We start from the raw sequence: 15,075 nt of genomic DNA, 5'->3' as shown, positions 1-15,075 counted from the left end.
AGCCACATTAAAATATTTTTAAAAACAAAATTAATTTTAATAATATATCCAGTAAATCCAAAATATTATGATTTCAACATGTAATCAATATGGAAGTTATTAATAAGATGATTTGCATTCTATTTTGCACAGTCTTTGAAATCCAGTATCTTATATTTATAGTATGTTTAAATTTGGTCTACCCACATTTCAAGTCCTCAATAAAATGTTAAGTTCACAAGTGGTTTGTGGCTTCTGTAACCACAGTTCTGGATTGTCTAAGTGAAAAGAATGATTTTTTGACTGATACTTGGTCCAATAGCCAAATTAAACACACTTAATGATGAAGTAAGTATAACTGATGGATAAAGGGGGAAAATAATTTCGAACAAAGTATGTCCATTTTGCATTTCTGTCATAGTTAAGATTTCTCGAATAGCAGCTTTGTTAAATTTAATCCCCCCAAAGTCATGCCACTGATAATTAGATAAATTCAAGTTTAAATTATTTTAATCTTAAACATCTATAAAACATGAAACATACATTTTTATAAAATATTCAAAAACTTTCAAAAGCAAAAATGTTTTATAATAAACTCCCCTTGATATATTGAGGTCCATACTTTACCAGAGGGTGATTTTTTTGTTTTGTTGGTCGGTTAATTGTTTTGTCTGTCATATTGTTGACTTCCTTTGGATAAGCTGTAACATAAGCCTTCACCATCCTGCTGAGTCCTGCTGTTTTCATGATCATATTTTGACATCTTTTCTGACTAACCATATATACTTTTTTTTTAAGTGTGTCTTCTCGCTGCTAGAAAAGACTTGGCTTGGCACACCAATTCAGTTTACCTGGCAGAAATCATCAGGAAACTACCTTGCAGTAACAGGGTAAGAAACTAGTGAATGTTTTTTGTAAATTATCCTGACTCCAAACTGTTGAATAATCATGCCATCTATTCAGTAGAAGTTGTGAGATGGTTGTATGGTGGGAAAAGTAATATCTTCATCTCCATTAACATCAGAGTTCATGGAAACTTGTCCCTGGAAATAACTTTTTAATAGATACAAATTATGAAGCTATGATGAGAGGACATTGAAAGCATTTATATGGCAGCTAAATGTTTTTATATACATAGAGACATAAAGAAAAAGAAACAGTGAAATCCTATTTTTGTGTTCTAATTGCTTTTAGAGCTGATCGTATTGTGAAAATCTTTGATCGCCATGGTCAAAAAAGAAGTGAAATTAACTTATCTGGGTAAGTACAGAGGTAGATCAAAAACTTTTTCAAGCTTTGTTGTCTAAAACATGAAAAAAGTATTGTCTTAAAACCAAAATAAAATGGAATTTTATAACATATATAACCTGTATCTCCTCGTTTGCTTTTTCCATTTGCAAAGGGATTTCTTTTTTTATACCATAAATAGTTAATGAGACATGTAGATAAATAGCTACAAGTTAGGGTTTAGAAAAACCTTTACATTCACTGGGAAGCTTAAAGGCAGGATTATGAAAGAGTTCATATGAAAGAGTTCTTATTTGAGTATAAATATGCCTTAGATGTGTATAGGCAGACAAAATAAGCCTGTATCACTGTAATATCTCCTGTATGATAAATTTATGAAAAACAGTTACTTTCACATACTTCTTAAAGGATGACTTTATCTGTCTTCAGGAAATCATTCCAGATTATGCTAAGTATAACTTAAGCATTTTTTATGACTCAGTGTAATCATTACCTACATTAGTTATTTTTGCTGATAGTCTCAGTGGTTATTAAGATATGTAAACACTCTCATCTGAATGGCCTTATGCTGCCATGGTTTTAAAATTTACATCTTTCTGTAGTGGATTGCCACCCCCTTTGCACACCTCTAACAGCCTTTCCAATTCCTGCTCTGCCTCCAGCAACCTGATGCCGCCATTGCTCTTAATTGTTGCCTCTGGTTTCTATACTCTGGGAAACAGACATCTAGGTAGTTATAATTGTGTCTTCAATAAAGTGAGAAGACACTTAGAAAAACTTTTGAGTAACTTGTGTGATCTTTATTACATAAGCTCTGTGACATCTATTTTGGTTACATAATGGCCTTAATTGTTTTTACTTCTGAATTCTTTTGCTTTGTTCATTATAGTTGAGTTTGACTGACAAGATCTCCAGATAAATAAAATGACATTATATATTGTCTTTACACAGATGATTTTTAAAAACAATCTGAAAGTTTCCCTCTGCTCTATTTCCCAAGTCTCTGAGGCTATTACAGAAAATTTAGCACATTTTTTTTAACAGTTTGAAGAATGACTGAAGTAATTCCCAGCTGTCTTAAGTGTAAATCTGTCTAAGAACAAAGAGTGCCAAAGTGAAAAATGCACGAGAGAAGAAAGGTTCATCCTCGAGGAATTTTTTAAATTATAATAAACATTTTGGAATAATTTTGAATAGTAAAAAACATGTTAAACAGAGCATTTCCTATTTAGAACTATTTTGTCATCTCAGTTGAATCACTCTTCTCATTCCATTAAGATATAAAATGAAACTAACATTTCTTACTTATCACTTCAGAATTCAGTCTTTTCATTGTTTGCAGTACTATATCTACCCAGCCTTGAACTCTTATACACAGTTTATCTAAATATGACTTCATTACATATCAGTTCCTTCTTTTTCTGTTTATAAGTCTGAAGTAACCTTTCAAAACTTGATCAAATGACCTCTTGATTCCAGATGGGCTTCATTTGTAGAGGTGCTTGATGAGTGTGTCTTACCAAAAGGCCAGGTCTTGTAGAGGATCCAAGGAAATCTGCTAACTTAAATGATATTTAGTCTACGGCCACACCACCCTGAACGTGCCCGATCTCGTCTGATCTCGGAAGCTAAGCAGGGTCGGGCCTGGTTAGTACTTGGATGGGAGAAAATGATATTTAAAATAGAATTAAAATTTTTCCATCCTCTCAATGACAAAAATTTTAAGTTAGTATTATCCAAGCACTGAACAGCTTGAATGGTCTCGACATAGACAAAAGTGACAAAGAGGTGAGTATTTCAGTTACTTTACTTAAAAAAAATGTACAGTGATGTTTTCCTTTCTTTTTAAAAAAGTAACTGTGTTGCTATGGATTGGGATAAAGATGGAGATATCCTAGCCATGATTGCTGAGAAATCTAATTGCGTTTATCTATGGGATGCCAACACAAATAAAACCAGCCAGTTAGACAGTGGCATAAGGTAAGGATAACGTTTTAATTTTTAAATATTCACTTGGAGATATGATTATTTGTAGGTTTGATGCTAACAATACTTAGTACTTGCTTATAACAACACATTGATGAATTATTTTCCTATAAAAGAAAAAGTTCATGTTGTTATATTTATGTAGTCCTATTGATTTTGCCCATTAGTTAGATTATAATTGTTATAATGTAAAAATATATATAGCTTCTTAAAAAGTTGTTTTTGATGAAACAGACTGAAAAGTCCAAAGATGAGAGAAAACATATTTGGTAAAACCTGGAGGTGGGATTGGTTACAGGCATGGCTGGACCTCGAGGTTCTGATGATGCAGTTAAGACTTTTTATCTCTTGGCATTTCCTTTCTCAGTGTTTTGTTCATTCTAAGTCAGACACTCTCCAGGGCTACTGGCAGCTATTGGCTTATATCATTCTTCACCGCAGGTTATGCCAGGGAAAAGAGCCTGTTGCCATTACATCACCAGTGTCCACTCAGTTCCTCGGGAGGTCTGAGTGGAGTAGGCAGGGCTATGGAATTGATAATTCCACCAAGTGAGGAGTGGGGTGAGGTTTGGCGATTCTCAAGTGGAAAAAGTCAGGCAGACAGAATCAGTTTCAGATCTCTGCTAAAATAGAACCATTTGCATTTTCCCCTTGGAAAAGAAACACTTGTCAGTATTTACGCCTTAAATTTTGCAGTTTTGACCTTGGACAAGTTTCTTAACTTCTCTCTGAGCTTCAATTTATTCATCTATATTAAGTGGATATAAAAGTAGTATTTGCCTCTTGGCATCATATGGCCCACAAGTGGGCAGGATGAGATCCCACGCATACCATGGGGTGTCCAATCTGTGGCCCACAGGACGCATGCTAGAATAGCTATGAATGAGGCCCAATACAAAGTCGTAACTTTACTTAAAACATTATGAGATTTTTTTGTGATTATGTGTCACAATGTATTTAATGTGTGGCCCAAGACAACTCTTCTCCCAGTGTGGTCCAGAGACACCAAAAGGTAGGACACCCCTGGATGTTCCCAGTTTATTTTCCAAGGAGTAACAACCCAGAGGAAGCAAGGTGGCCATGCACTGTTTCCCTTGACCCACCAAAGCAGAACACCAGGCATGTGCCCGCAGGCGATATTGTCTGCCCAATACAAAGCCTAGGAACCTTCATTTCCTGCTCTGTTACCCATCAAAGGAATCCTGGGTCTCCCAGGAATGGGCCTCAGCAGTACTCCTGTCATGCTCAGTGATCGTCTGGGAGCAGCCCATTGGAAGGCGTGGCCCCAGTACATTGAGGTGATGGATTCCAATGCCTATCAGCTGGTGCCATGATCAGTTCCCTTTCTGTAATCGAAGATCTGAGAGGCATATTCTCATGGCTGCCACACCTACTTATACAGATAGAGAAAAATGCATATTTATCTTTATTAAAAAATGTCTATTGATTGGTTGATTTTAAAGAGAGAGGAAAGGAGAGAGAAAGAGAAACACTGATTTGTTGTTCCACTTATTTATGCATTCATTAGTTAATTCTTATGTGTGCCAACCAGGGATTGAACTCACAAGCTTGGCATATTGGGATGATGCTGTAACCAACTGAGTTACCTGGCCAGGGCCCATACTTCTTTTATAACATATGTACTTAGTAGAAGAAACCTAGTTCTTGGTACATAATATTCCCTTACTGATAACAAATTTTAAACTAAACATTTTATTACATTCACCTACCTAATGCTACTCACTTCTCATATACTTTCAGTGAATTTTTGTCTTGCACATATCATCATGGTTTTATGGCCTTTCACTAACTCAACATGGTTGAATGTGTAATTTTTAATGCTCAAATTCTCCTTAGCCAGACAAAGCCCCTTTAAGCTTATGCTTTTGTCCTTTTACTGCTGCCCTCAACATACTTGAAAGCAGTGTTGCTTTCTGAAAAGAGTAACCTGATCGGTGGTCCTCAGTTTAGCTGCCCCCAAATCACCTGGAAAGCTTATTAAAATGCAGGTAGCTGGGCCCCGGCCGGCTGCTGGGTCGATTGGAGTGTCATCCCACACACCAGAAAGATTGTGGGTTTGATCCCCAGTCACGGTGAGTGTGGGCAGCAACCGATTGATGTTTCTCCCCCCCCCTTCCTCTCTCTCTAAGAAATTAATAAGCATTTCTTCGGGTGAGAATTTTTTTTAAATGCAGATAGCTGGGCACCACCAGTTTCTCATTCAGTGGGGCTGGGGTGTGTTCTGAGAATTGGCATTTCTAAAGCTCCCAGGCGATGCTACGGGTCTGGGATTGCATTTTCAGAACCACTTTCTAGATCCACTGTGATTTCATTCCTCAATATATAGAATCAGGAGTCCTGATTCCCTTCAGTAGGGAATTATACTCTGTTGTCCTAGAAAGCACATAAGAACTGCTGGTGGGCAAATTGCTTTTGACTTCCTTTTGAGCTACTAGTAGTAGTGACAGAGCTAGGAAAAACATATGTCCTTCATGAATTCCCAATGATTTTTCCAATTTAATATATCACATTATTGGATCCTACTTTTCTTAAAGCACAGGGTGTCATTATCCATTAAGATTTTTTACCACATTTAGAGTTACAACTGTCATTAGCAGACAAATTAATAACCATATCATATGAAACTTGAGGTTCCATTATGACTGAATTGAAGTCTGTGTTCATTATACATTTCTATTTTACGTCTAACTGACCCTACTAAGTCTTTTAGTACTTAGTCTTTGTCCTAAAGCAGTAAGTTGTAATTTTGTACTTTAGCTTCTAAATAGATGTTAAAATTATTCATGAAGGACTTTTTGAAAGGACTATTTAGAGGTTATGATTGTGAATTGTTTAGTAATTTATATCTTAATGTTACAGGGATCAAATGTGTTTTCTTCTTTGGTCGAAAGTTGGAAGTTTCCTGGCTGCTGGAACTGCTAGAGGATGTTTGCTTATTTATAATCATCAGACATCTCGAAAAATTCCCATCCTTGGTAGGTTATAGTTGGAAACACTGCTGAATATTTGAGATGCTTTACATAAATGTAAACTTTACTGCCTCTGATTTTCCTGATATTGCAAGGGAAATTCTGTAGTATGAAGATGCCCCTGGTCATCCCTCACATAGAGCTAAACTAGAAGATCCTTCTTCATTGCCTACTAAGAATTTCCCAGGCTTACATAGAATAGTAAGCTCTATTCTGTGTAAGACATTCTATGTATTCTATGTATGCTCTGAGGTCAAGGTCAGCCTGTGTCTTTGGCCACCAGTACGTTAATGACATAGCTTCCATCTGCCCCTTTCTCTCCTAGTTTGTACGTCTGGACATGGAATAGCTCATAGGTGTATCAGCACATTGGTAGGTGGACTAAAACATCTGGTGACGGCTCGGACAGAGTATATCCGGATTCCTAATTCTGACCCCTCATTCTCTCCTAACAGCAGTTTAATGTAGGTGTGGACTGTGAGTTATATTTGCCTCAGGTTATATGACCAGAGGGTGGGTGTTTGTTTCTTGTTCAATCTTCTTGGTTCTTCAGTCTCTGATTCTCTCAACCTCTGGTCACTTAGCATCTGCCCTCTGAATACACAAGAGGAAACTATTAATTCTTTTCAATTATTGTAAAATCATGCTGGTGAATGGTGAAACTAGCAGGCTAAATTATATCCAAATAGCCAGAAAAAGTATAATTGACTGCTAATGAAGGAATTAAACTCTGGAGAAGAGAGCCCACGAACTACTTGACAAAGTCCCTTTCAACTAAGGACATTTAATCATTTTAAATTATCTTCACATATGTGTACATCTGTAATGTTAATATTTTCAGTGCTGTAGCTAAGCAGTAATGTTATTGATCCATTGGAAAATTAAACTAAAAACTTTTGAGTTACAAAAAATCAACTTTCACCATGTAAATTAGTCAATTTGAATTCAGTTAGGCACCCCACTTCATCTGCAGGTATGTCCTACCAGTTATTTTGACACTTGAAGTTAAGAAAATAATTTGTCAGTGCCCTGACTGGTGAGGCTCAGTGGGTTGGGTGTCATCCTGCAAACCAAAAGGTCACCAGTTCGATTCCTGGTCAGGGCACATGCCTGAGTGTGGGCCAGGTCCCCAGTTGGGGACGTGCAAGAGGCAACCAATTAATGTTTCTCTCATGCATCAGTGTTTTTCTCCTCTTTTCCTCCCTCCCTTCCCCTCTCTCTGAAAATAAATTTTAAAAATATTTTTTTTAATTTATAAGAAAATATTTTGTCAAAGCATGATTATTTTGTGTCAGGTATTTGTCACTTACACATGATTTTATGTGACCTTTACATTTAATATAAATAGTGATTCTGCTCTCAGACTTATTTATTAACTAAAATGGGCCTGAAAAGATTCAGGTTAATTACATATCTTAGGTTAAATATATAGCTGTCTCTTTCAGAGTTGGTTGTGATTTGTGGCTCTGCTTTTTTCCTTTTAAATAGCTTACTTTCCTAAAACCAAGCCATTCCATTTTAGATACCTACTACATGGTAATGTGATCTGTCAGTGTTTTACAGGAACTAAGTATCTGTCACCTTTGTTTTATCTTACATTGATTTATTTCCTTGAACTAGACTAGGTACAGGCAGTTCTCATTTTGCTAGTTCTTATATACATAAATTTCATTTACTACAGCTTAATTGTTACCAGTCTCCCAATAACATGGTTCAAACTTCAGTTACCTTAGTATATTAACTATGAATTAACATGAATTAAATGAGTTTGATACATATCAAGTGCCCAGCATACTGTAAGTAAACACACAAAATGTGTTAACTATTACTGCTGATGTTAAGGCTAACCTGAATTCTGAGAAGTGGAAGCAAAAGGGTCTTGAGGTATAGGAAGGAGGAGAAAGAAGAAATTTCCTCCTCTATTTCTTGGTACAGAAAGAAGTTTGTCTTTGGCATTTTCCACCTCTCTTCATGTACTCCTTTTCCCTTCCTAATGCCCATCGCTTTGGATATCCAGTTCTGGTGTACCACCCAAGTCCATTCATCTACGATCAGCAAAACATCCTGTATCTCAGTCTCTGAATGTTCCCTTTACTTCTGTGCTCTGGTCTCCTGATTTAAAATGCTGTCTATTATCCTGACAACTCCCCTATTTATCTCTTCCAAACTCTAGACTCATGTATCCAACTGCTTACTCAACATCTTTGATGAGAGGTCAAATGAACACTTCAAATTTTAATATCTCCAAAACCATTTTGATGCACAGCTTTTCCTCTCATCATCGATGATATTTCATCCTTTTAGATTTTCAAGCCAAACCTTAGCATCATCCTTGACTTTTCTCTCTCTCATACCCTCCATATCTAATCAGCCAGAAAATCTTGTACAATCTATCTTCAAATATCTCCAGAATCGAGCCTCTTCTTACTGCCTCATGGTGTGGGTCTCAAACCTCTTCCACCTGAATTTCTGTAGTCTCATAACTGGTCCCCCTGCATCATCTCTTGCCCCACTGTAGAATATTCTCAACCCTAGGGTCCAGAGTGAGCCTTCTGCTCGGAACTCTCCAGTCATTCTCCCATCTCATCCAGAGTCAAAGCCCAAGTCCTCACCAAGGCCATCCAAGCCCTGCACGGCCAGGCTTCTGCTTCATCCCACACTCTTCTCTCCTCCCTTCCTCTGCTCCAGCCCCACTGGCCTCTCACACACTGGGCACACTCCTGCTCAGGGTCAACTCAATGACTATTTATTTAGAATCCACTTTCTGCATAGGTACTGTATAAAATTCTGTAAGGGGTACAAAGAATAAAATGCACATGGTCTCTTCTCAAAAACAGCTAAAATTTCTAACACGTCTGTAGCACTTCTTACATGCCTCAACACTCTTCCAGGTGCTTGAACTCATTTGGTCCTCAGCCCTATGAGATAGTTCCCACCGTTAGACACAGATTGTGGTGGTGTAACTAAGGAATAGACAAGGGTTGAGGAATTTACCCAAGGTTCTGCAGTAAGTGCTGAGCCTCTTATTCAAGATAGGCAGTCTGCCTCCAGAATCTGTAGACTTAATTAACCTTGGGACTTTTGAGTATTTGTCTGTTCCAAGACCTTCAATAAATGCCCATAATATCAAGCATGTGATTTTTGCACTGGCTAGAAGCCTCCATAAAAAACTATCCTGATAGTAATGGTTATTTAATATTACTCCAGCTAAGTGACTTAATTCTTAACACAAGTCTCACTAAGGTGCATTCATATTTGACCTCAGCATTATCATGAATCGCCGTGTTCTTTAGCTGTATATGACTAGTCCAAGCAGTCAGTGTTGAATGGGTCTACCCACCACGAAGCCGAATATCAAAACAGAACTTCAGTGCTTTGGGATTTACTTCTCTTGAAGCATTATTGTTACAGGTTTGGTGATAATGGTAACTAAACAAACTTGTCAAGGAATAGAATATGTTTTTATTTTAGGGCCTATGCTCATATCCACATAAAAACTTGGAAAACATTATAACCCTCATATACTGTTATCTTGAGTTACAAACTGTAATAAACTGTTTTAAATAAGATTTCTTAGACACTAACTGATTTGATAATACATTAAATTCCTTGTCTGATTTCCATGGTATATTACCTAAACTTTCAGATTGACATTATAGATTTCTTAATTACTTTTTGAGAAATCCATGTGTTTGTTCAAAAATCATCTCTTTTTCAGGAAAACACAGTAAGAGAATCACATGTGGATCCTGGAATGCAGAAAATCTGCTTGCTTTAGGTGGCGAAGATAAAATAATTACAGTTAGTAATCAGGAAGGGGACACAATAAGACAGGTAATACTGTAACATCTCTTCGGTCTGATACATTCAAATTCCTACCTAAAATAAAGTTTGCCTATCAAACCTATCTATAAAACTTTTAAATCTCTATGTGAGATAGTATATAATAACTTTATATTCTAAACATCAAAAACTTTACTTTTTCTTTAATATGACTATTTTATCCAGATATCCTCCTTTGTGTGTTTCCCATTGTTTAATATTAGCGTGGATTATCAGCACTGTGGCTAGTCAGACAGTATATTTGTGAAATAACTATTTTATATATGTATGTTTATCACATAAATGTTAATAGCTATACTCAGAGTCATGTCTGCCTAATTCTACACCCACACCTTTAACCAATGTGTTATATTATTTCCAAACTAACCCTAATTAAATTTAATTTTAGGATTAAATTTTACTATTGTTCAAATTTCCCATTTGATTAGATCTTCAGTGGCTCCTCCTTTAGGGAATTTGTATTACCAACAGCTACGTAATCTCCCCAATGGGAAAACTTCACCTAAACTACTGGCTCATGACTTAATATTGCTAGAGAAATATGAACTAACACATTTCTAAAAATAACTGCTAGGTACAGGACACTGTGCTGTGTGCTTTAGAAGTATGAGCTACAACCCTGTATCAGTTATCGCTGAATAAGAAATTACTCTCAAACGTAGCAGTTTAAGTCAGTAAGCATTTATTACTTCACAGTTGTTGTGGGAGAGGAATATAGATGCAGCTAAGCTGAGTGCTTCTGCCTCAAGTTCTCCCCTATTTCAATCAGTCGAGGCTGCAATCTCATCTGAAGGCTTGACTGGAAGATCTGTTTCCGAGCTCACTCATGTGAATGTTGACAGAGTTCAATTCTTACCAGTTGTGAAGCTCAGGGCCTCAGTGCCTCTCTGGCTATTTAGTGACTAGAAACCTGCCTCACTCTCTTGCCACGTGGATCTCCATCAAGTGCCTCGCAACATAGCTGATGGAGAAACAGTGCTAGCAGGCATTCAAGGCTTACGCCACAATCTCTTCATAAATAACCTGATTTCAAAATCATTTTTGCCATATTCTATTCTCTGGAAGTGAATCCCTAGACCCAGCCCCACCCTCAAGGGGGCAGGGATGGGGATTAAACAAAGGCATAAAAAGCAGGAGGTGAGGATCATTATGGGTCATCTTGGAGGCTCCCACCTATAGGCCCCTACCCTTGAGAAGACAAAACTAATCGTGATAAAACACATGTGGCCTCATATGATTGCGAAATCTTGTCATGTAGTTTGTAAGTCCTATCGCACATGTGAGATGGAGGAGATGAATGAAAGTTGTATTTGTGAATCGTTAAAAGAGAGATGGTGATGTAAGTTTGGGTGTGGTAACAGAGAGACCCAAAACTACAAGGGCTCTAAGAAGATGGCAGTTTGGGTAGGTTTTTTCCCTCTTTTTCTCATGTAGCAGAGAGGTGTAGGCAGGTCCCCTGTGTATCTCTGATTCACAAGGTTGTACAGAGTCCTGTGTTCTTCTCATCTATTGCTCCGCCTTTGTCAAGGGTGTTTTGCCCTCTTCTGCATGATTAAAACTAGCATACCCACACCACCCACACCTGCATTTCAGCCCAGGGCAGGGAGAGAGCGAAGTGGAGTGCATAACTCTGTAAGGGCCCTGATCTGGAGGAGACGTTTATTATTTCCATTCGTAGCATATGATTAGCACTTAGTCGCATGGTCACACCTAGCTGCTGCCAGGAAAGCTGCAAAGTTAGTCCACCTTCGTGAGCACACGTCCTGCTGTAACTCGTTTTAATGGATACCGTAAGACCATTTAGCAATGTGTGTCTTTCAACCCAGGCGAAACAGAATGAACAAAGATAAGAGGAAAAACTTATAGCTTGTTTATGGCTTGCTCAGAATGGCTTGGCTGAAGATATGGGCTTTGATTGAGAATTTACAGAAAGTAGGGCTGAGGGAGAAAGTTCATTCCCATACCTGGAAAGTTGGGAAAGTTAGGCTGAAGTAACTATCTCAACCATGTTGGACAGAACCATAGCATGATTAAAGTTGTTCTTAAGGAAGATTCATCTGGCATTAGTGTAAAAAATATTTCCTAAAAACCTTGTAATTGTGATTATTCTACTTCGGGACTAGTTAGAATAGTAGATACATGGTACAAATGCTTGAGCTCCCCACCCTGGTGTCACAGCAGACATCATCAGTAGGCACCGGCGTTTTTTCCCCGCTGAATCCCAGCAGGGCCTTGCAATACTTTCCCACATAACATCCCAGGAAGCTACTACCATTTAGCTGTTATTTACATCTCGGATAACTATTTCCTGTTTCTGATTGCCAAGAAGAATGCTTCCAGAATTGGACATACTACATAAGTTATCATGTAGTACGCAAAACATACATTGTTTTGTATTGCTTTATTTGGTATGGTCTTTGAATGGCCTTGACTTTTGACTATTCTATAGATCGCCATTGTGTTACCTGTGTGCAATATTTTTATTTATCCTGCTGAGGACTGTCTTGCTTCCTGAATCTAAAGATCGCTCTTTCATCAACTCTGGAAGATTCTAGCCATTATCTCTTCGGATATTACCTCTTGCCCTTTCCATTCTGTCCTTCTGGAATTTCTGCTAGATATATGTCGGACCTTCTCCTATCTCTTAATTCTCTTTTATAGTTGTTTTTGGCATTTTGTGTAACCTGGATAATTTCCTCCAATCAGTTTACTTATTTTTTCTTCCAATTTGTCTGATCTTCTGTCTATCCCATTGAGTGTTAATGGCTATACTTTTTATTTTTGGAAAGTACTTTGTAGTTCTTCTAGAAATCTGTCTGGATTTTTTTTAAGTCTTTTCTCATACTTATGAGTCCTTTTATGTCTTTAGTTGTTTTTAAAGTATTTATTTTATGATGTCTCTCAGGTAATCCTGTCATTTTCAGATCCTCTAACATTTGTTCTGGATGCACTGTTTCTTTGTGAGTTTTCTCATTTTGAACTGTGATCTCATATTCAGCAGGGCTCATTAGCTGTGGAAATTTTTTGCAGTGTTGAAAGACGCGTTGGGTTTGTTTTTGCCAAACACTTCAGGGAGTTTCTAGATCACTCAAAGTATTAATCTGAATCTCAGACCATAATGAGGATAGGAGTAAAGTCTTTGATTTCAACTTTTTCACCTTTTTTCTGATCCAAAGTAGAGCCCAAGTCAAATGGCTTCCTTATTGTCTCCTTTTGCCAGCTGCTTTGGATAGCTGCAGGCTTGCTTCCTACATGCACTTTGGTTTTTCGTTTGATCTTTACTTATGTCCCTGGAAATTTTCCTTACCTTCTTTCAGACTTATACTTCTAGTGAAATACCTGCTCTGTGTCATCAGGATTTCTAGATGTTTGTAGCAGTGGGGATGTCAGGTCATTAGTCCAACATATAACATAAATTAAAGCAAGGTACCTGTTTTATTATTCCAAGTGACTTTAAGCGTTGGGTTTATTTGTAATGATAATATTTTCATTCCTGCAGTCACCAGTGAGATTGGAGCCTAGCAACATGCAGTTTTCCATGATGAAGACTGATGACCGAACCCATGCTGCTGAAAACACAGTAAGAATTCTAAACCAAATTTACGCCCAAATTATTTTTTTATTTAATCCTTATTGTATTTTTTCCATTACCATTTAGTCCCCTTATATCCCGCTCCCCCCGGCAATCACCACACTGTTGCCCTTGTCCATGAGTCCTTTTTCCTTTTTGCTCAGTCCCTCCACCCCCTCAGCCCTGCCCCTCATGAGCTGTCCTCATGGTCTCCATCTGAGTCTGTCCCCATGACCAAGGAAAACTTTTGACACTAAGGAAACAAATGTGTCTCTCTTCTCTCAGGAGGTGTTGTGGAACCGCTGCCTCTCTCCTATATAAACTCCCAGATTCATGATGTTACGAGACAAAAACCGGGCCTGGAGTGGGTCTTCCCTGGGCTAGCTGGTAGTGTGTGGGTTCTTGACTTCATGTGGAAAGATCTCACAACACAAGTCTAGGTGATTCTGAGAGTATGTTAATAAAGCTGAGGACAAAACTGAGGACAGTGAAACAAGGAGGGGCTCAGGATAAAAGAAGCAACAGGAGAGAGCCTAAGTGGGGCCTCTTTGACTCACTGGGAAGTCAGATAAAAGGGGCTTTTGAAGACAGGTTCAGGGTTTAGCTGGGTTGCGCTGCTATTGCCCGTTGCGCCCCTGGTTGCAAGTTTAGTGGGGACCCTTAGAATATAAGAGCGGCAACCCTAAGAGGGAAGAAAGGTGTGGGCGTGCTCCTGGGAGGGAGAGTGCACCCCAAATTTTTTTAATAATTTCGTAGCATATGCTCTCTCCTTTTCTGGGGTGATTCAGAATCTACAGTGATTAATAAATTATGTCTATCACATATTAAACCATGTAGGCCCTTCTCTCAGCACTGCAAGTTGTTTTCCTGCTGCTGGCTACTTGGTATTACAGCAAATGAAGATATCTTCCTGTTAACACTTTTCTCATTCTTGTAGTAGCAAAAGGAGTAGGGGGTTCATATTGATTTCTATATGACTTTTTTATTTTCACTATCCGATGTGACCAGAGCTCTGGAAATAGTATTTCCTTTTCTTAATACCTCAGATGTACTTCCCTGCCGCATTTTAACATCCTAAAATCCAGACAGCTTTTACAATCAACATGCCTATATTTAAGTGAAGTAATGTTTCTATTTCTTAAAAAGCTATTATTAAATTGGTAGTGACTTATGATTGATAGCTATCAGAATCAATGTAATAGTGGGATGGCCAAAAAGTCCATTTAATTTTTATCTGTAAAATAAAAGACATAGTTTTCATTTTCTCCAATAACTGTTGATTTGGATATTTTGAGTATGTTGGCTATCTCCCACATGGTATAACATTGATTGTTCTCAATTAATGTTTTAATTTGATCTCAACCCAACTACGGAGCATCGTCCAGAGAGAACTCTCTACCACAAAACTTCGCAAACCACTTTTGACACATTCAATCAGTCACAGCACCTTCTCCATAC

The 15,075-nt window shown here is 37.8% G+C and overlaps 1 protein-coding gene across 2 annotated transcripts in view; it reads left to right on the top strand.

Annotated features, from left to right (window-relative positions):
- WDR19 (WD repeat domain 19) overlaps positions 1-15,075 on the top strand; it is a 70,145-nt gene that overhangs the window by 1,618 nt on the left and 53,452 nt on the right. For both annotated transcript variants that reach the window (XM_024573713.3, XM_045182608.2), the window contains exons 2-7: positions 778-869; positions 1,174-1,239; positions 3,082-3,207; positions 6,094-6,209; positions 9,922-10,037; positions 13,546-13,626. In XM_024573713.3, the coding sequence (XP_024429481.2) occupies positions 778-869; positions 1,174-1,239; positions 3,082-3,207; positions 6,094-6,209; positions 9,922-10,037; positions 13,546-13,626 (597 nt within the window). The remainder of the gene's footprint in view (positions 1-777; positions 870-1,173; positions 1,240-3,081; positions 3,208-6,093; positions 6,210-9,921; positions 10,038-13,545; positions 13,627-15,075) is intronic.

This window comes from Desmodus rotundus, chromosome 4 (assembly GCF_022682495.2).
Source record: "Desmodus rotundus isolate HL8 chromosome 4, HLdesRot8A.1, whole genome shotgun sequence".
In the NCBI taxonomy this organism is placed as follows: domain Eukaryota; kingdom Metazoa; phylum Chordata; class Mammalia; order Chiroptera; family Phyllostomidae; genus Desmodus; species Desmodus rotundus.
This window is presented reverse-complemented; position numbering and strand designations above follow the sequence as displayed.